This window comes from Tribolium madens, unplaced genomic scaffold (genome assembly GCF_015345945.1).
Source record: "Tribolium madens isolate multiple individuals breed KSU strain unplaced genomic scaffold, Tmad_KSU_1.1 Scaffold_20;HRSCAF=117;Tcas5.2_LG4, whole genome shotgun sequence".
Taxonomy (NCBI): domain Eukaryota; kingdom Metazoa; phylum Arthropoda; class Insecta; order Coleoptera; family Tenebrionidae; genus Tribolium; species Tribolium madens.
In genome coordinates, this window is record NW_025400985.1 from 2,993,359 (window position 1) to 3,016,642 (window position 23,284).

A 23,284-nucleotide genomic window follows, 5' to 3' on the forward strand; every position below is an offset into this window, starting at 1 on the left:
GAATCTAAAATGTAAAGAATTATTTAAAGAATACTATAAGAAAGAATGTGGTAAAAAAGAGAAAAAACAGAGGAAAATTTATAACTTGATTTATCAAAACATAGTCGGAACCTTTTAAATATAAATTCGCTCTCATATTTTAAAACCTATACTCCTGAAATGTAATAAAGTTTTCATAAAAATGTATACAAGATGACGTTTGCAGAGTAACATGAGATGAAGCAAACGCAAACAGCATATTGATAGATATTTTTACAAATTGAAATTTTGTAATATCGACGGGTTCTGAAATAATAAACTATGTTTCAAGACTTTTTCGAAATTCTTTCTTATATTAAAAAATTATGCCAGCAACGTCTGATATTATAATAATGAAGTCTCTTCTTCGAAGTAAATTTTTGTGCTAATTCAGCTACGAAAAACCTCTTAGCTTCCCTTCTTGGTTTTTACATTTTGAAAGTTTAATTGAATGCTCGCTTACGGCGTCTTTACCGAAAACAACAAAGGTAAAATAGAGGGTAACTGAGCATTAGACAAGATCCCCAACCCCAACCCCTCTTAAAACGCTATCTAGAATCAAGCTTTCCCAACATAGAAGAAAAAACCCGTTTTTGTCCAATTAATATGTAATTAAAACAAAAATGTAATCGTGAAAAAAATATTTCAACAGATCTAAACTTGATTAGATTGTACACATCAATGAGTTGGTAGGAACTTCTAAGAGTAGTCAGATGAAAGGACAAACGGACAAATAGGGGAAATATTCAGAAGCACCCCTCCCTTATTCATATAAGTAAATTTCATGCTCTCTTTAACACCGAGTTCTAGACTGAACTCAACCAAAAACTTGTAAAGACAACGAAGTATAACTACGTAAAAATTATTTTCTGCAGAAGTTGCGATAAATCCCACATGTTCACTTTCATTTATTGACACTTCTTGCTACAGACGAGTAAAACTTCCCCTAAACATGCTTGCGGAAAGCATATTCCCATGAGGCAATCTGAAACCCCGATAAAGCAGCAAAATTCAGACCTGTCGCCCCAACTCGTATGATTTCACTTTTATATTCCAACACAAAAGGGTATTTATCCGGGCTCTTGTGTCTCGACACAACACTGGTTTTTAAGGCTAGCAGCCGGAAATTATATTTTTTAATCACATTTTGATAAGCTAGAGAATCAATCTTCAAGAGTGTTTGGCGCTGTCATAAATCATAAAAACTTGTACAAGAAAAAACTTGATAAGTCATCGCAAATTTTTGAAATCAATCGAAGAGTCTGCTTGATGGATGAAAAATTTCTTCTATTATACCCGTTTTTTCACTAATACAAAAACTGCAATAAAAATCAATAAAAAGCATTAATTTTGCCATTATTAATTATGTCACCGTTTTTGTTGCTTAATAAACACATCCACAAAATCCAGGCCATAAAAGCTAAATCCTGTTCTTTATTAAAAAGCAAAGATCTTTTATATTATTAGCAAGTTCTATTCTATAAAAAATAATTTTTCACAACTTTACAACTTACAAAAACTTGATTAGGAAGAATAAAAAGAGAAAAGTCATATGTTCCCCCTGTTATTAGAACTGCGTTCACTATAGATCTATAACCCTCGGGCTTTTATACAAAAAAAACTGAGTCATAAAGCTTCCCTTTAACGTAATTAAATTAATTTGCAACCCACGATGTTTTAATACAGTATTCATTTTATGAAATAAACGTTTACAGGGTGTCTGAACTAAGATTCCTTGTTTTAATAAAAATTAGTAATTATAATGTTTAGCATTATTTCAGTCTTTACGTAGAACAAACAAGTCACAATAAATGTAGCATGAAATTGAAACGTTTCATTTAAATTCAAATTTACTAATTTCCTCGAAAACACAACAAATGATAATATTATACAGGGTGTCAGAACTCGCACTCCAGATAAAAATTTCAAGTAAGATACCAGGAACATGGAAAAAATGTTTAAAAAATTCTATCTGTCAAAAGATTTTGACATTTATTTTTTTATGTCTATTTAATGATCCTGATGATCTTGTATATGTTTTTTTTTATAATTATTTAGTAAAAGTACAAAAATTTTGTCAATAAAAGCCGCAAATAACATCAAATTTATAATACAGCTTCCTTGTTTCCTCTTCTAATATCCTATAGCACAAAAACTTGAAAAATTATTTTTCCAATAGAATAAAATAAAATTTAAGCTCTCATAACTTCGGAAATTTTTATAGATAGAATTTTTTGTATATAAACCAACTCATCTATTTCCTCAAACTCCTAGACATTCTAAACATTTAAATTTTGTCGTTTGTACAGCTGATGTTGCTAAATGTTATTCTAATAAAAATAACGCTGGCGAATAATAAAATAACAAATTACAAAATTTCGAGTTACGAAAAATGTCAGATTTTTATGAATCGTAATAATAATAACAAAAAAGTGAAGAAATCTGATTTAAAGGCTTTTAAACAAAATAAATGTAAATGTAGCAGGCTAATCAATGATAAAGCAGCCTGCACGAACAAATAACGCGTGATGAAATTTACTGTTGATAACCACTCACGCACTCAAGAACACATAAACCACAACTTTTGTCTACTTTAGTGCTTTTGCGGCAAAATAAGGCCAAAATATTCACTCATGAAACAAAAACTACTTCAAAAAGTAAAAAATAGGAAAAAACTAGTTCGAGTGTGGTATTTTAAAATGAATTGCTCAACAATTGGAGTTGATATTAACAATTTTTTGAAAATTTATACAAGGTGTCATTGGCGCAAATTATATAAAATTTAAATCAAAGTTTTTAATTCTCGCTAACTAAGAAACTTTTATTAGACTTTTTAAACTATTAGTTTTTATTTGGCATAACCTATCATACCCTAAAATTATGCCTATAATGCCCTGTATGTTAAAAGAATAACAATACATACTGACAATAGACACGATTTCGAAAAGGTATTTTGCGTTTTGTTTTATATTGTTTTTTATGCCCTTTTTTCTTTAACGATAAACGATAACTTTAACAGTAATTTAATAATGAGTCATCCAAATATAGTAAGAGACCTAATAAGAGCCAGTGTAGGTCCTTCATGATAAGTTTTTTATAGGGACGGTGGAAATTTTAGAATTACCTTTTCAGAAATTACCTTTTTTATTCATTTTTCATTTTCATTGTAGTTTTTTTTCACTAATTATTTTCTTCAGTTTTTACTATGAATGAGTAGAAATTAATTTATTGCAAATGTTGCTTTTTATTTAATATGCAGGGTGTTCCAAGTTTTGGAGCCAAAAATAAGTACTTCTAATTGTTAAAAAAAATTGCTAGTGCAAACCCTAAAAACCAAATATGGATATTTTTTTTAAATTAATTGGAATTTTGTCTACATGATAAAATTCCTTGATTTTTTCTAATGGTAACTGTGAAAATTGAATAATGGAAAAGTTAATAGATTTTGAGTAATTAACATTTTAATATTGAAAATTGAAATTAAAGCCGGGGTACGTCATAAATGTGATTGCGGACCTTTTTCTTTTGTCAAATAATTCTGGCCTGATCACCAATCACCGCAAACCCCCCATAAATTATTCCAAGTTTCAGATTTTCAATATTAAAATGTTAATTACTCAAAACCTAACAACTTTATCATTATGCTATTTTCACAAATAGGACAGAAAAAATCAAAGAATTTTGTTTTTTGAATAGTTACAAAGTAAAAGATTTATTGATAATACCAAAAAACAACAAAAGTCTACATTAGGTTTTTTTTTAAATGTGTACAAATTTAATATACAAGGTGTCCTAAGTTTTAGAGCCGGCGCAAAAATAAATACATATTTCTAATTTATTAAAAAAATTATATAGACTTTAATTTGATGCTTTAATATTGTTCAAAATTTTTAGCGTATGTCAGGGAGCCTCTAAAAACCAAGTTTATAAAAAAAAATTAATTAGTTGGAATTTTTTCTACATGATAAAATTCCTTGATTTTTTTCTATAAAAATTAAATAATGTAAAACTTGATAGATTTTGAGTAACTAACATTTCAATATAGAAAATTAAGAAACGCGGATCTTTTTCTTTTATCAAGAAGTTCAGGTTTTCAATATTAAAATGTTAATTATTCAAAACCTAACAACTTTATCATTATTCTATTTTCACAAATAGGACAGAAAAAAATCAAAGAATTTTATTATGTAGAAACTATTCCAGATAATTAATTTTTTTTTCTCCAAATTTAATTTTTAAGGACTCACTGTCATACGCTAAAAATTTTGTACAATATCAAAACATCAAATGAAAGTATATTTAATCCTCTGTACAATGAATTAAAAAATTAAGAGTATAATTTTTCAAAATACACTTATAATTTTAAGAAAAGAAAACAGGTAGTGTGAGATTTATAAATTTTGACCAAATCTGATAGTGTGAGTTCTACTCGGGGGCTCGCGGCTTTGCCGCTCGCCCCCTATAATTTCTAGTTTCTACAATATTTTCGAATCCGACAGGATTTAATATCGTTACGAATATTTTTGCTTCAATTGTCGACAAGTTTACTTTGTTGCTCACAATTTTTTCCTATGATCAATAGATTTCAACAACTCAACCATCACAAAGAAAACCCCGTTTGAATATACAAACAGAAAAAGCTGGTGCAGCTAGCTATTGTAGTATAAAATTTTCAGAATACACTTTCGCTTGTTTATTCCACAAAGAAGTGTACGTGGCGTTTGGTTATTAGCGGTATGGTTTATTACAAGAGTCTGACGATTTACTCCCTGTTTTCTTGTTTCCCTACAAACAGGCACCGCTGAAACGATTTTTCATCGTCTTAATGCAGCGCACTTATTCATTTGCAAAGAAAAAGAAAAATTATTTTTTAAATAATTTTATTTAGATTTAACTTGAACTTCAAAAATAACTGTCGTTAGAGTTACAATTCGTTTTATTTTTAGTAAGTGATACTAAATGATGAAAATGCGTTAACACTATTGGCTGCCGTCCCAGAGTCTTACGCCAAGTGCCAACATCATAGACCTATTCATTCTGATCCAGATTTTTAGTTCGATTGCTCAAGTTTCAACGATAGTATGTTTTGCATTCTTAATTAAAACTTATTACAATTAAATAATTAGAGAAAACTAAAAAGTCGCGTGACAAAATAACTGTGATTATTATTACAAAACAGTCACAAAAGTTCCTTGTAGTTATAAATAAGTCATGAATGAATAAAGAAGACAATGACGTAAGAAAGAGTAGAAATTCAAGCGTATCAACCATTTTTAAAAGGTAAGAAATAATAACAATTATTGTAAGTAAAAGTTATTAGTAGAATAATAAATATTTGCTGATCGTGACCGGCACATTAATATTTTAATTCCTTAACATTGTAAATAAAAACTGCTATGGTTTAAAAAAAACACGATGCAAGTGAAACTTTTTTTCGATTAATACACATACCAGGTGAATAAAAAGCATGGAACCAAACGTTTTTTGCTTAAACTATTTATTTTTTGGAAAAACTAATTGATGAGTAATAAAGTACTATAAAAATGTGATGATTTAACAAGAATAAAATTTTTCGAAATTTCCTTTTGTTTTTGAGTTCTACAAAAAAAAAATATTTTTTTAAATGGCAACCCACTATAAAATCATTTTTCTCATAAAAGCTATACTCTAAGGATTACAACTATCTACTTTATATTTCATTTTTTCAAAAATTGCAATTTTAAATACATCAATACACTGAACAAAACACACAAATACCACGGAGCACTTGCACGAATGAGTAAGAATATAAATGCTACACGGTCAGTCAATGGCGCCGCCATATTGGCCTTGGCTGCTCTGTCGAGCGCCTTTCACTTTACCCCTACTCCGCGGCCGGCTGTAATGCGACATGCGATAGATGGACGAAAAATTTTGAGGCGATAGAATAAAAGTTTCACTTTAAAAAAATACGCAAGGTTTTTTTGCTAATTTGGTGAGATGAATTTAAAAAACAAAAAATTTGAAAGCGAAAATCCCATTAGCCCAAGTTCGAATTAAATAACATGTATGGCATTTAGCACACTAAGCTAGACATTAATTGAACAAAACTGTATATTATACAGTTTGTATAATATAAGTTTTCTTATAATTCCAAAAAATTTAAAAAAATATCATAAACCAAAAGTCAATTACTAATTTTTAAACAGATTCATTAGCGAGAACACTTCCACCACCAAAATCGACAACCTTTTTTTTTTACTGGTATTGACAGTTTTTATTGATACTGTCTCTTTCAGAAAAAAAAAGATAAAAAATAGGTAGTTTCGCTTATTAACACTGATTTTCAGTTCAAAATCTTCACGTTTTAGGTACAATCGAAATTTGGTCTCCTTATACTCAGAAATGTAAAGTACTTGGTATGATTTTTCTCAGAGTGAAAGAACACTTAGAACTCTTACTACTTGAAAAAATGACTATACAGGGTGCGCTAGAACTCGCACCCCAGAGAAAAACGTAGGTATTATACGAAAAATTAAAACCAATAAAAACAAACGAGTTTCAAATTTTGATTTTGCATAGTTTTGATATTTTTTCTTAACAGAAAAATGACAAAAACAAACAAAAAAAAGTACTTTCATAAATTCAAATAATTTTCTCAAAATACCTCCAAAAACACAATATACATTTTGCCTAAAAGAGGGAAAAAAAGCGTTTGCTATGCCGATTTTGTGACACTGCTTTATCAAAAACTCTCATTATGAGAGGTTTTACATCATCTCTGAAAAAAAGTTAAGCAACGATGTTAGTAGTGAAAAAAATTATATATAAACCACCAGTCACGTTTTCATAATATAATTAATTATAATTCAGCTTGGCTATTAAAATTGTTTTCTCTCCCTTGGTATATAATACTCGAAATAACTATTATTGGATTTTAAATTAATCACAGTTATACATTTTAACTTTAAAATAGGAATGTAATTTAGGTAAGATAGTAAAATTTAATTTTATGACAAAGCTGTAAAAAGGAGCTAAAAAAATTTGGTCACAAATGGTTAGATATAAATTAAAGATTCTACTTGTTGACAAATTAAGAGAATCAGAATATCACAAAAACGGATGGAAGGTAATGCTACAGAGGTAATAAGAATTTCTCATTATATTCAAAAATATTTTCTTTTAACAATAACATCAAAGACCGTGTTTGGCCGTTGGTAAAGTAAATAATAATCTATTTTTTGTGTTTGGAAACATTTATAAATGTTGTCTACCACACAAAAATCAATACTCTCTAAATTCGAACCCCTCGAACCTGGCACAAAATTACTTTTCAAGACTATGTTACTTATTCAAGCCCAAAATAGTTAAGAACGAAACTTCCTAATAATAATTACATCCAAAAATGTGATTATATACAGCCAGAAGAAATGATAACTTCCCAATTATGTCTAAGTTTCAAGTATGCGTTACATGCTTTTAAGCTTTCCTTTCCCCCTTGTAGCAGAAACGAATGAAAGGCATTAATATTCCCCCGATTTTAGCCCAAAGCAGTCACTTCAAAATGACGACATACTTGAAATTTTTCATTCCTTTTGAATTAACAAACCCAATTAAATGCCGTTATCACCAAACAAACAAGATAAGTGATAAAACAATATTTTTACAGAGAGAATAGTTGTGGCCTTATCGTCGATGGTAAAACATGGATTTCCTCACCGACTACGACGAACAACTCTCAGCGAATGACACATACGACATTAATTTCGGTAGACGAATTCAACGAACAGGAAAAATATTCTCTTACACTTTTTGGAGAGCCGAAATTGAAGGAGAGATATTCTGGAGTGTGCAAGGTAATAATCCCGATGGATCAGCCTGGATTGTAACGAAATACTTCGGTCCTCGTGAAGAAGGTAAACGATATCAGCAGGAAATCATTCTGCATCATCCGGTTGAGAAAAAAATCAAAATGTTTTATATGGCGTCGTGTAGTGAAGGAATGAACTGTATTAAAATTTCCAAACAAATCATACACCACTTCAAGACCTGCGACAATAGTTTTCATTTCGAATTTAGATTGCTGAAACTGAAACGAAGACCTTACCCCAAAAGGATGTTATTTGAGGATAGCGAATAGATGTATTTATTATTTATTAAGTGTTTTAAATATTAAGAGTGTTTTTATACAAACCATTGAAACAAATGTGACTGTTGTTAAATTTTATACTTAGTTTTGTTTTTGTAATTAAATACTGTTTTAATTAAAACGCTAAGTCTAATTTCAAAGTATTTAATATGAACAACTCCCCCAATTTCTCTTGTTCAACACATATGTAAATTGTACAAAAGTGTTTCAACCTTTGTGAAAATGATATATTTCCATTCATCAAAGGTTTCACTAGATTAACGAATAAAATTAAATCTGTGGATTCAACCAAATTGCAGTTATTAATTTACCAACAAACCGATAATTTTAGTTGTGAATTTATAACACTGACCTTTACTTAGATCATTGAATGGAAAATTGAAGCCCAACCATTCTAGAATTGTGAAAATCTATCGCTGTGGTAAAGATAGCACCACATCAAAGCTTTATAACCGTAACGATTAACCCCAACCGAGCACAATTGATTTTCAATTTCCAATATACGAAACTTTCTCGACATTAACATGAAACTGACTGAAATTAACAAAATTAATAAGATAATCGACAGTCGGTCATTAAAAATATGAAAAAATTGCGCTTATTGCGTTCAAAAAAAGTAAGAAACGGATTTTTTCATCACATCTAGTTTTGATTAGGTTCATAAAATGATAAATCTGTAAACAACTAACTCATGACCACAAATCGAAAGTTATGTTTTTTATTGCCTTTTTGGATTACACAAGTGATTTTGAGAAATTTTATCAGACTTCCCTAATATACCTAAATTTAACCGTTTTTGAAATATTTAAACTTTTTTGAAATTCCTTTAATTTGCTTCTTTCTCTCCAAAAATCGATAACTCTACCAGTTTTAATTATTTTGAAATATTATTTGGGCATTTGAAAAAGAAAGGTGAGATCTTTTCTTTCGTGTATAATTGGAAGAATAATTAACAGACCTCCAAAATTTAGGGTTAAGTTTGGGAAACTTCAAATGGAAAGCCCCACTAAATGAAAGAAAATTTAATTCTGCATTGATCTGTATCAACATTCCCTATACCTAAATTTAATGATTTCCAACTTATTTTAACTTTTTTTACAATGGAAGAAATTCATTTTTAAATTTAAGCATTGCTTTAAGAAATTTTTAAATGTTTTTTGCAAGTCTAGAAATTTTTTAATTCAGTACATCTGACACTTTCTTAGTCTCTCCAACTGTCTTTTGTAGCACGATGTTTTGAAACGTCTCAAATGACATTTTTTTAAATTAAAAAAGCATTTCTTTAAGAAATTTTTAAATGTTTTTTTGCAAAGTCTATAAATTTTTTAATCCGAGACATCTGACACTTTCTTAGTCTCCCCAACTGTCTTTTGTAGCACGTTTTGAAACGTCTCGATTAGCATATTTACTACAAAATTTAAACATTTCCTTAAGAATTTTTCTTTTTCTTTTTGAAAATCAAAAAGTCAGTACATTTAACACTTTTTTTTACTTCAAGCCAAAGTAATCCGAAGTAACCCGAAGTGGCCTAAAGTGACCTGAACCGACCTGAAGCTACTCGAAGTGATCCATGGTAGTTTCCGAATACCTATTTTACCATGGAAATATTTCTCACTGAAAAAACGCCAAGTTTTTTTTCGCAATAATTTTTTTTTGTAAATACAAATTAAGTTTATTTAATCTAAATTTGAATAACCTTCATATTCTATTTTTTTCTTATTTTTATGACAAAAAAAGTAGCTAGAGCTAAAGAATTTCTCAAAATATCAAAAAAAGTTATTATAACTAGGGAATGTTAATACAGATCGCGCGAAACTAAATTCTCCTCCATTTAGTGAAGAAAAAATTGGGGTGTTTAATTTAGAAAAATTAAATTAAGGGTATTTGAAGTTTCCTAAACGTAACCTTACATTTTGGCGGTTTGTTAATTATTTTTCCAATTATGAACATACCAAAAAAAAAAAGAGATCCTTTCTCTCTCGTATATCCAAATACGATTTCAACATAATAAAAAATGGGAGAATTATCGATTTTTGAATAGGAAGATTCAAATCCAAAAATTTTTAAAAAGGTCTAAATATTTCGAAAACGGTTAACTCTTTCAGGTACACACTTTAATATATTTAAAATGGCGTACAGGTACAGCTATTTACTGGATGTTAAAAATAATCATTTTTCAAGTTGTTTTAGAAAAATAAGTATTAAAATACACTAAAGACAATTTCATCGGTCTATGACCAATTATTTTAGATTTCAGATTTTTTTTACTTTCTCCGGTAATTTCATTAACTTCATGAACCCCTCATAAAATCTCGTGCATTTTTGACAATTTCAAAGCATTAATAACAATAAATTAAGAAAATATAATAGTATTATAATGAACAAAAAAAACTTACTTAAACTTAAACTGAGTTAAACTTAGGTATAAGGCTAATGAAAACTCTCCCAAAATCACTTGAGTAATCCAAGAACGCAATAAACTTTCTATTTAAAATAACGAAGTTGATATCCACTTCCGGTATAACAGGAAGTGCCGCCATCTTGAAAATATTTTCATTGAGCAGAACCTAACCGATTATGGCTATAAACCGAATTTTAGATAAATATCATTGTTACAACTTCCAAAACTTCTAATGTGGGGTTTTACCGGAACAGCCCGTATAAATTTGCCATTTTTCGTTTCACTTTTTGATGAAAAGCTAAGAAATACTCGTATATTATAATAATGATGAAGCTTAAATAACACTCTAGCACAGGCGAGGATACAGGTCAGCTTTGAAGAGGTATTTCGATATTTTTACACGGCAACAACCGGTTACCAATGTCGGTGGTAAAATGACTTCGGCCTTTCTTGTATATAACACATAAACATGCAACAGGAATACGTATGTACATAATTAAAATAATAAACGACGTACTAGATTTGCAGGTTCTGGTAAAATTAAGTTTTTAATGCATAATTAACAGTTAGTAATAATGACAACAATTTCTTTCACACTCAACTGCATTAAAATCATTTGCGACTTAAAAATTAAACCTTTTTACATAAACAAACTTTTTCTTAAATGATCGATTTATTTTGGTTGACTCGTTCTCTTGCCAACTTTGCCATTATTTTGCGTATATTCGCTATTCAAATCAACAAGCATACGACACCTAGTGTACTACTGAAATTTAAAGTCAAATTTCTGTTTTTATTAAAAAAATGTAATAAATACAGGGTGCGCCAGAACTCGCCCCCCAGAGAAAATTTTCAAGTAAGGTAAGATACCAGGAACATGAAAAAAAATTCTATCTGTCAAAAAAATTTGACATATTTTTTGACATTTGACATTTTTTATATCTATTTAATGATACTGATGATCTTGTATATGTTTTTTTACAATTATTTAGTAAATGGACAAAAATTTTGCCAATAAAAGCCACAAATAACATTGAACAGAGTTACAATTTAGGATACAGCTTCCTTGTTTCCTCTTTTAATAGCCTATAGCGAAAAAACTTGGAAAATTATTTTTCCAACAGAAATAAATAGAGTCAAAGTGCAAACTTTAAACCCTCATAACTTCGAAATTTTTATAGATAAAATTTTTTTAACATTTTTTCCATGTTCCTGGTACCTTATATGGTATTGTTCTCTGGGGCGCGAGTTCTGGCGCACCCTGTATAAGCCAAGTTCAATTTTTAATACAGTAATAAGAGAGATTCAATAGATTTACTAATTAGATTTATATGAAAAAGGAGGATAATTGAAGAACACTACCCAAGTTCTAAGACAAAATTTAATTAATTTCGCTTTCGCCATTATATGTTAGAGGAGAGCTAATTTTAGACTAATGGAAGCTCCTTGAATTTTTAGCAATAATAATGGTTGTTATAAATTAGTTCGCCGTGAGAAGGGGAGTGAAAATTGAGATATTACAAAGTAAATACGAGTAGAATTCAGGATAATAATCGTCTCCTAAATAATTAAATATTTCGTTACAAAAGTAAAAAATCAACAAAACTTTATATTATTCTCTCAGGATCAAACAAGATAATTTTAAATATTTGAACTTGTAAGTAAATATTTAAACCATTGTAACAAAAGATACCAAAAATAAATAAAAATCTCTAGTCGAACTAAGCTTAGATAAATCCATACTAAATTGAAACGTAAGCTTATTTTCCGATTTTCCAGCTTGGAATATCAAACCGCCACGATTTGGCATCTCACGAAATTGTGCGATAAATTAGTTTCAGGCTAATATCAAATGTGCGTGACTTAGATGAAGCGTGACACAATAATATGACACTAAGTAAGTGACTGTAGATTACAGGTATTAATTGGTCTACTTTTTCGTTAATTATTATCAGTCATTACAAAAATTATTTTTAAACAAAAATATCAATACCCTTGTAATTTCACAATGTAATATAAGCTTATAAAATAGTTATTTAATTCAAGACATCCGAATGCAAAGTTGCATGTTATAAAGTTGTTAAAGTATAATTCATGGAAAAGAAGGGAAAAAATTAATCGATTGAGTGGACTAGATAAAAATGAAAATTGCTCGTGAAATTCCCACAAAAATTTAATCATTACCAGCCAATTCCGTGATTTATTACACTCAGTGTTGATGTTTTTTTTTACTTGAGATTGATGTTTAATCTTTATGACAAAATAATTAAGAGTTATTGATTAATTTACATAATGTCCAGTCCAGAATATTTGTAATTTAACTTATTTTGAAAGCTAGCTTTGTCATTGAACCGATCATTAGCCCGGAAATGTTGGAACTTGTACGAAAACAATTACACAATTTAGCAATAATTCGCCAACCCTTGCCAACTTTGAGTTCAACATGCTTTTGGCATGAATGCAAATTATTATTATGGGAATATTATTTGGCTCTTTGCCTGGACCTAACAACGACTTTTGTTTGAAAAAAGACGTAGCAAAAACTTTAATTTGAAAAGAAAATAGTTTGATTAAAAATGAGATTTGCTCATCCCGCATATTCAAATAATCTTTACGTTAAATAACTAACCATTCGTGAGATAATTGAATAACTCGCTTTCTAATTGCTTTGCAAAATAGGAAAATAAATTTGAAAATGATTATTATATTTCGTTCTAGATAATGCCAGTCAGTTGCAGAAACGCATTTGAAAATTATCCCTAAAATTTTTACTTTATGAACAGCTGCTTTTTTTTAAACACATATGGTTCACAAAAATATCGTAAGATCAAAGTCAATTCTGCAAGACAAAAACCGAGTCTTTATTTAATTCAAAAAATTTATACTGTGACCATTTCGCCAAACTTAAAATAATTCTTCCAAAAGCCATAAATTGTGCGTTTTTAGCAAATAATTAAAAAAAAAAACTGAATTTTTAAAGATTCAACTATACAGGATGCACCAGAACTCGCGCCCCAGAGACAAATGCCATATAAGGTAAGATACCAGGAACGTAGAAAAAATGTTTAAAAGATTTTATCTATGAAAATTTTGAAGTTATGAGGGTTTAAATTTGGCACTTTGACTCTATTTATTTCTGTTGAAACAATAATTTTCCAAGTTTTTTTACTACATGCTATTAGAAGAGGAAACAAGGAAGCTGTATCCTAAATCGTAGCTCTGTTTAATGTTATTTGTGGCTTTTATTGACAAAATTTTTGTACTTTTACTAAATAATTATTAAAAAAACATATACAAGACTATCAGTATCATTAAATAGACATAAAAAAATTCAAATGTCAAAAAATAAATGTTAAAATTTTTTGACAGATAAAATTTTTTAAACATGTTTTCCATGTTCCTGGTGTCTTACCTTACTTGAAATTTTTTTCTGGGGCGCGAGTTCTGGCGTACATGTATAACTTATGTTTCGACCACAAATAGTAATAATAATAAACAAATCTGGTCTTTTTTTTCCTAACAGAAATTACGAAGTCAAGATTGGTGGCAGATTTCCATGGCCAAGAATATGTTTTTTGTTTCTGTCTAGAAATTTCGTAAAAAAATATTTTGTCAAATTTTATCTTTAATCGAGTCTTTAATAATTTATTAATTATGTATTAATTAATTATAAATTATAATTATTATTATTTAATAAAAAGATTTCGGAGGTGATTCCTTAATAAGTCAATATAAAAAAAAGTTCCGGAAATGTTTCGTAAAAGAGGTACAGCCTTCTGAAAATCGAGAGCAAAAAGTCTTTTTTTCTAATATTTCAGAAACAGATAAATTTGAGGTTATTTTACTAATTTTGATTAAAGTTACTGAATGTTTATTTTTTACTGTGCAAAACATTATACAGGGTGTTTCACACAACTTTACGAGACTTGCGCCTAATGTACGCACCCAAATATACAAAAGTCACAAAACACTAGCTACAAAAAGTACACATTTAATTATTTAACTTTTGGAAACCCATGACAATAGTTGTCAAACTAATTATTGTTTCATTAACAGTCATAAACTGCAGTTTTTCAGAAACAATTATCATTTGTTCTATCAAGAGACGGCATAAATATGATTCTAGTTTATCTATCTTAATCATCACTAACTAACTAAAAATGTTGTAATTTTTGAAAGGGGAAAGATTATTCAATTTTTCTAAATTTGTAATCGAGTTCGTATCGGAATATGTATTATTGATTGCATCTTACAGGTGCAGGCCTCGTAAAATTATGTGAAACCCCTGTATTATATTGATCATTTTTAATTTTATACTGATCAAAATTGAAGTATTATTTACTGATCGCTTTATTAGTACCCTTTAAAAATCGAGATCATGGTTTTAATAGGCTGAAATTTTTAAACTACAGAGTGATTGATTGATTATAAATGATTTTCATCTAGCCAGCTGTGAATTTACCATGTAAAATAAAAAATGCCGCTTTACGTAAATAGGGGTACCTACTTGTTTTAATTCAAAAATAAAAAATCGCCGTTTACTAAGCGTCCACTTCGAAAATAGACTTCAATTATAAAACTTGTTTTCTTCCAAAATATACATTATTATCAATTATTATTGGAAATTAGTTGAAACAATAAAAGTTTAATTAACAACAATATATTATTAATTAATAAGTGACACTAATGACAAAACTAGAGCTTTCAAAAAATTTGAGCGGCACAAATAAAATTACATGCAAAAAAATTCCAAAGGTGGCTAGATAAAATCATTTATAACCACTCTGTATAAAACTCGCGTTGTCTTCAAGATTTTTTGAACCAGAAATTTTACTAAATTCCGAAATTATTATAAAGAAGTATGGCAAAATAATGGCAAAATTGACAAAATAATGTCAAAATTGACAAAAAATATGCATCAGCGTATTTTATACTCATAAGATATTCACTATTCAACATGAGAGGTAAAGTTTGTTTTTTTTTAAATGGAAATTACCAAGTCAAAATTTTGGTGAAAAAATTGGTAGCAGCTTGTCTCCATAGCCACAAATTTTGTTTGCTCTTTGTTTTTGTCCCTAAAAATTTTGTTAAAAAAAACGATGCACAAGACACTAATTTAATTGCGTTCTTTCCAAGGTTCTTTCTCATCCATGTTTATTTTGTATTTTTGTCAATTTCCTGCTAAAAATTGAGAATGTTTAGCAAACCTGCATTACAAATTGCGTCTACATTTTAACCCCTTTTTCTAACTTCCTGCTTGCGAACTATTCGTTTCCAAATTTCTAAAAACTGCTAGCGGTACCGAATTTGTTCCTTTTTTGGTGTTTCGTCTCTAAATTTTCTTAGACGATTTTTTGTGTTGACGTTTAATGACAGTGTTTTCAAATTAATTCAAAAAACCGGAACTGCCAACTTCCTATAGAAACAGTATCGAGAGATCAAGAAAATTTATAATACAGTCATCCTTGGATTCGGAGACGTATGTCTGTGAAAGGTCAAATAAAATGACAAGACAAAAGGTAAAATGGCATGATCAAAAAAAAAACGATTTAGTTATTAAACTAAACTTATGATTTATCTATTGTTAGCCCATTCAAAACGTATGCCTATGAAACGTCAAATAAAATGACAAGTCGAAAGGTAAAATGGCATGATCAAAAAGATGATGATTTTAATAACTAAATTTATGATTTACCTTAAAAAAAAACACAATTTTATAGTTATAGGAGTACGTCGGTGACTAATTCCAGTCCATTTTGTCTTTCAACTTATCATTTTATTTGACGTTTCATGTATCTAGAGTTGGTTCAAAAACAGACATACGTTTCTGGATTCAAATACCTATTGGTGTTGCAAAATTTAATGTTTATAAAACCGAAGCCGTAAAAAGATGTATTTGTATTTTATTTAAAGTTCTCAAAGTTTATTCAATGCTAAATAAATTGAAGAAAACAGTTAAAGTTGTTGTTTCACAACAAACTCCAATCTCATGAGACTAAAAAGAAGTCACTCGGCCAATAATCGTAAAAAAAGTACTCGAATTCCTATGAGAAACAGGAAAAAATACCTTTTGAGCCTTGCACATGATGGCAAGCGCTTGGACGTCATGTGAAGCATGCCTCGAATCCATCAGACACAGAGCACAAACACCAATTTTGCACACTAAGCAGTACATATTCAAGTTTTCCTCCGAATGCTCTGTGCATTTATCGTCCTTATTCCTAATCGCAGTCCCTGAACACCGTTTCGGTTCTGTGAGCACATGTTTGGCCAAAGGCCCCCTCGCTGGATGACAGGACTCGCGACAAGTCTCGCAATAAAGCACCTCGCATTGTTCGCACATAACCGTGGCTTCTTTCGCCGGTTCCGTCTCGCACATTTGACATTTCAGCGTGAAATTCCTGAACTCGCTATACCTTTCAACAATTGTCTGCATCACACGGTACTTGGGGAGGTTATGGGCGCCGTTCTCGTCGAAATACACCAGCTTGTGGCACAGGGGACAGGCGAGACTCAGGGCGCTGGGGAACAGCCCCCCGTTGGGGGTGCCCACGTAGCTGTTGGGGCGCGAGGTGCACACCACACCGCTGTCCGTTTCACTCAAGATGGACAACTTGTCGCTCTCCTGGTAGTCCCCGGAGCTGCCGGAGGCCACGCTTTCGGCGTTCTCGGCGTTGGAGATGGCATTGCTCTGGGCGGGCTGCTGCAGGTGCACGGCACAGCTGAGACAAAGAGCGTGGTAGCAAGGCAGCAAAACGGGGCTGGTGTAGAACTGTTTACAAGAGGGACAACGCAACTCCTCCTCCATCGCACGCAACTCACCAAACTCCACTGGCGGCGTCTCGCACCAAAACACCGGTTGGTTTGAAACACACGGAAATGGACGAACATCGGCGAGGTTTTGTTCTGGTGCTGTTATTGTTGGCGGCAGATGGAGATGGATGGGAGGGTTGAGGTCGACGACATAATTTTTACTTCGATTTTGTCCTTTTTGGTTTATACTGATTTTGCGGTCAAACACGGGAGGAAAACCTGTATGCATCGCACCATTTTCAAGCATTACCAACACAATAAATTACAATTACAATCTTTCGTGGCTGAATAGTTTAAAATTGTTTCATTTAATTAATACTTTGGTATTGTACTAGAAACAGTATCGCAAAAGGAGTTCGATTAGTTTCTGCCAATGAAGAAATTACTCAAATAACACAAAGAGGTAAACATAAAAAAAAATAAACCAGCAATTAACTAAAACAAAGTTCTGGAACGACAGCTGAACTTGAGGGAGCTGTGGTCAAAAATGTTTTTAAAAATATTTTGAAACCTATTTAAAGTATTTACCTGAAATGTTATCTTTAGTCAATCTTTTATCCATATATATCGTTAAATAAAAAGCAAATAAATAAATAATTGCATTAAGTTCCGACCTAGAGTGCACATAAATCATTCAATTTTCATTGAAATCAAAAAAGGGGAGATAATAGTAGATTATGTTATTAGGAGTAAAAAGTATTGTTTATGTGGCGAAGCTGAACGTTCATTTTACCTGTGTCATTTAGTCAAAAGTGGTCACTTTTGTGACGTTTGTGGATAAACAAATATAATAAATAAAACATAACTTACACAATTGACGTAAAATATACAGGGAGTTCCGTCTAAATCCCACTTTAGAAGTATTGGGAGTTGCAATAATCGTAATTATTTGAAAATTGGTACATAGCCATAAACCATTAGGTCCTCCTACATGAAAATAGTTTCAAGATGGCGGCACTTCCGCTTATACCGGAAGTCGGTCTCAACATTCTTATTTTAAATGGAAAGGTATATTTTTTACTGCGTTTTTGGATTAATTGGGTTATTTTAAGGGAATTTTCATTAGCTTTCCCTATACCTAAATTTAGTCGTTTTTGAAATATTTGGAGTTTTTCAAAAATTTTTGGATTTGCACCTTCCACTTTAAAAACCGGTAACTCTGCTATTTTTTAAAATTTTGAATTCGTTTTTTTGGCGTTTGATAGAGAAAGTTTAGATCTTTCTTTCGGTGTTTTCAAATTTTGAAAAAAAAATTAACAAAACGTAAAATTTTAAGGTTACTTTTGTAATAATTCAAATACCCATAACTCAATTTTTTCAAATGAAATACCCCAATTTTTATTATACTAAATGGAGGAGAATTTAATTCTGCATCGATCTGTATTAACATTCCCTATACCTAAATTTAATAATTTTTAGTTATGGTGACTTTTTGTTGAGACTGCCAAAAATCTGTTATTAGCCACATTCGTTTTCGTATAGTTTGCTATGGGAATAAAAAATGTCAAAATTGTTTCTCAATAAATGTCGACAGTGACTTATTATTTGACAAATAGTGCCAAAATATGGAGAGTCAAAGCTACTCAAACTTAGATTTAATTAATTTATTTTGTATTTATGAAAAGTGTAACAAAGTTATGATATCGTTCATTAAACAAAAATAAACGTTTCTCACTTGATAGCTTTAAATAATGATCGCATGGTAGAACCTATCAATAATAATGAAGTTTGTATAACTTTAATTCTCCATATTTTGCACTATTTGTCAAATAGTAATTTACTGTTGACGTTTGTTTAGAGAAAATTGTGACTTTTTTGATTTTCATAGCAAACTATGCGAAAACGCGTATAGCTAGTAATAAATTTTCTGTAGTCTTAAAAAAAAGTCCATAACTTGAAAATTATTAAATTTAGGAATAGGGAATGTTAATACAGATCAATGCACAATTAAATTCTCTTCTATTTAGTAAAATAAAAATTGGGGTATTTTATTTGAAAAAATTAAGTTATGAGTATTTGAATTATTAGAAAAGTAACCTTAAAATTTTGGGATATGCTATTTTTTTTCAAAATTTGAAAACACCAGAAAAAGGATCTAAGCTTTCTCTTTCAAACGCTAAAAAAACGAATTTAAAATCTTAAAAAATGGCAGAGTTACCGGTTTTTAAAGTGGAAGGTGCAAATCCAAAAATTTTTGAAAAACTCCAAATATTTCAAAAACGGCTAAATTTAGGTATAGGAAAAGCTGATAAAAACTCCATTAAAATAACCCGATTAATCCAAAAACGCAGTAAAAAATATACCTTTCCATTTAAAATAAGAAAGTTGAGACCGACTTCCGGTATAACCGGAAGTGCCGCCATTTTGAAAATATTCTCATTTAATAGGACTTAATGGTTTATGGCTATGTACCAATTTTCAAATAAATTATTCCAACTTCCAATACTTCTAAAGTGGGGTTTAGACGGAACAGCCTGTATTCTAAACAAACTAAATATATATTATTAATTTAAAAAACAGAAACTAATAAAAAATATAATAATAATTCGTAATAATATAGAAATCAAGATAATTTGTAATCGAGTCATCTTTAGTTCGGAAAACGTATGTCTCATTTGAACTAATTGCACTTGAAACGTCAAATAAAATTACAAATCGAAACGGCAAAATGTGCTGGAATTAGTCGCTGGCGTATAATACCCGTAATAGGAGCGTTCATTTTTTAAAGGTAAATCATTTTAGTTATTAAAATAATCATTTTTTTGCGATTTTACCTTTCTTTTTTTGGACGTTTCACAGACATACGTTTTTGAATTCAAGGATGACTCGATTACAAATTATCTTGATCGGTTGATATATATATAATCTGGAAATATCACGTGGTTAGATGATATACTTATTTCGCATAAGTCATTATTAATGGAGAATTCGGGAGTTACGTATTTTCTACAAAAAGCGTCTCCCAAAAAATGGTTTCAAGATTTTTAAAAAATCCCTAGATTTTATGGAAAAACTGAAAAAATCCCTTTATCCCTCAGACCGTTTAAAAATCCCTAGATTCGGGAAAAATACCTACACCTGGCAACCCTGAATTAAAAAGTGTCCTAACTATACTCTTTCATATCATATTAATGTGCATCAAGTAGGTTGTGTAAGTCCAAATGCATCTTTAATTTAAAGGCCGATTCACACAAAAGTGTCATTAATGTCATTGAGAACAAATCTAATCACATCAATGATGACAAAAATCTTTATGTTTACTGTCCCAATTACGTTGTTTATTTTAATTATTTTATGCTACCTGAGGTACACATTTATTTGGAAAAATCATTTTTAGGGAAGATTGAGTTTAGGATTGATTGTTTGAATTTTCGCATGGTTGCCACCTTAAAATGATCCCTTTCAACGACTACTTTGATGCACATTATTATGAAAACGAGCATTGTTATTGATCTTTCGTGGCTGAATAGTTTAAAATTGTTTCATTTAATTTAAATACTTTAGTATTGTACTAGAAACAGTATCGATAAAACAAAGTTCTGGAACGACAGCTGAACCTGAGGTAGCTGTGGTCAAAAATGTTTTTTTTCTTACAAATATTTTGAAACCTAAGTATTTAAAGTATTTATTTACCTGAAATGTTATCTTTAGTCAATCTTTTATCCATAGATATCGTTAAATAAAAAGCAAATAAATAAATAATTGCATTAAGTTCCGACCTAGTCGCTTCTGCTCATAAATCATTCAATTTTTATTTTATTATTAATTTACTATAAAAATGTGACATTTTATCAAGAATAAAATTTTTAGAATTTTTGTTTCCTTTTTGAGTTCTGCAAAATTTTGATTTTTTTTTCAATGGCAACCCACTATAAAACCTTTTTTCTCGAAGACTATAATCTAATAAGGATTACAACAAACAAAAAATATCACTTCAAAACAAAACAAAATTTCATTCTCAAAACACGATCACATTTTTTATAGTACTAATTTAGTAATTTTTATTAATAATTACTTTTTCAAGGCAAGTGATTTAAAAAAGCGCTTGATTTCGTGATTTTTGTGAACAAACTTTATATTACTGTTAATGTCAAAAATAAATTAAACTTGAATAAATTAAAATTTCAATAATTGATTGATTTAGCTTTATAGCTTGAGCATGATATTAAAGATACGAGTAAAACTTAAATAAATTAAAGAAATATAAATATAGAAAAAAGCAGAAAACTTGAACCCCTTATGATTATGTTAAACATTCCTTGTTTCCTCCGGACATCCTTATTGATCTAAAACCTTAAACACAAATGAACCTCCTGGGTTAGAGTAATAAGTAAATTTCACATTTCAAATAGAAATCATGATCACAATAACCCATAATTTTTTAAAGACATTTTATTGTAGAAGACATTTTTTTCATATCTGATTCACGCCCCTAGTAACATTGATTTGTTAATTATTGTGGGTAGCCTTCATCATGATTAAATATAATATTAATTTGTGGTTGAAAAAAAACCTATCATCTCAAAACAACATTCTATGAATATTACTAAAAAAAAAATCTATCAATCAATCCACCTTTATAAATGCCATTCGTTGATATAAAATAAATTTTACAAACGCAACCAGCGCAACCCTTTCCAAAAAATTACTAAGAAATGCACTCCACATAGCCAATAATTTTTTCTGTAAATCGTTGATTTTAGTGATTGTTTACAACAAAAATTGGGTTAAAATATTTATTTTAATTAATTAACAACTTATACAGGGTGTTAAAAAAGATTGTAAAATATTTTAAGAGGTAATAGCAGTATGGACCAAAACAAACAAAAAAGTCTTAATTAACATAGGTCCGCAAAGTAACGGTTTTGGAGATATCGGAAATTATTCGTTTTTTAAAACATTTATTTGCAAAAAAGAGAAGCTTCTAGCAAAATTTCTAAAAATTTTCGCATTCAATATCTCCATGGTCCACACTATTACCTCCTTAAACATTTTACATTTTTTTTACCACCCTGTATATTTACACAGAATTTGGTTTACTCAGATACCTAATCATTTGTTGTAAATACCTATATAACATGATAATTACTATTAATAGTCTCTGTAAAGTGTTTATTATCTCATATACAGAAACAATCATGTATTCAATAATGAACTGAAAAATTATTTTGACAGAACAATTTTAAAATTTTCTACATAAAACATGTATTTTTAATATACTTGCGATGAAAAAACGTTTTATTTAGCTAATGCGCTTATAACTATAATCAGGACGATAATAATTAATAAATTTGATTGTTTTGGTAAAAAATTGCAGTACTTAAGACGGTTTTTAACACGGAAATCATCGGCTTAAAATTTGTTAGTTTAGAAAGTTGGTAAACATACACTTCTTTACAGAATCACATCTTTTGTTTGTTTTTTAGTCTTGTTAATAATAGATTTGTTAAAAAGTTGTAGCCTTCCGCAGTACGCAATAATAATATACAATGTATTACAATAAAAAGTCAATATTGTTTACGAAATAATTTATTTCTTTGCAAAATAAACCTAAAACGCTTTGGAATTATTGTTATAGTCTCGACAAACCATAAATTGACAACGGTATAAAAATGAATTAGTTTATTTTAAAATTTTAACTGTCAAATTATACAATTTACATTTTAGCAAATTTCTTATAATATCGGGAGAATGAACTTAAAATAGGTAGTCCTAGTCGCCTTGTGTGTATTTTTAAACATTGGATGGACGCCCTATTTACACACGTGGTCGTGTGCTCAATTTTCAAAACCTACAGGTGTCGCAAAAAATTTATTAGTTAAGCTAAGTAATTCCCCCATTACTTCCAAAAAGTTTTTTATGCGAATGCAACATTTAAATATATGTTTCCTTGTATAAAAGTTTGCGATTGTGTGACATACAAC

The 23,284-nt window shown here is 29.7% G+C and overlaps 2 protein-coding genes across 3 annotated transcripts in view; one reads left to right on the plus strand and one right to left on the minus strand.

The window, feature by feature from the left end:
• The window catches only part of LOC123004680 (E3 ubiquitin-protein ligase TRIM9), a 46,868-nt gene extending 29,483 nt beyond the window's left edge, over positions 1-17,385 (minus strand). For both annotated transcript variants that reach the window (XM_044398050.1, XM_044398049.1), the window contains exon 1: positions 16,615-17,385. In XM_044398050.1, coding sequence (XP_044253985.1) covers positions 16,615-17,355 — 741 coding nt within the window. In that variant the 5' untranslated portion in view covers positions 17,356-17,385. The remainder of the gene's footprint in view (positions 1-16,614) is intronic.
• LOC123004681 lies at positions 5,092-8,294 on the plus strand. Its single transcript, XM_044398051.1, has 2 exons — positions 5,092-5,298; positions 7,667-8,294. Exon 2 carries the CDS (start codon positions 7,703-7,705, stop codon positions 8,135-8,137), a length of 435 nt encoding a protein of 144 aa, XP_044253986.1. The 5' UTR covers positions 5,092-5,298; positions 7,667-7,702; the 3' UTR covers positions 8,138-8,294.
• Positions 17,386-23,284: the final 5,899 nt, after the last annotated feature.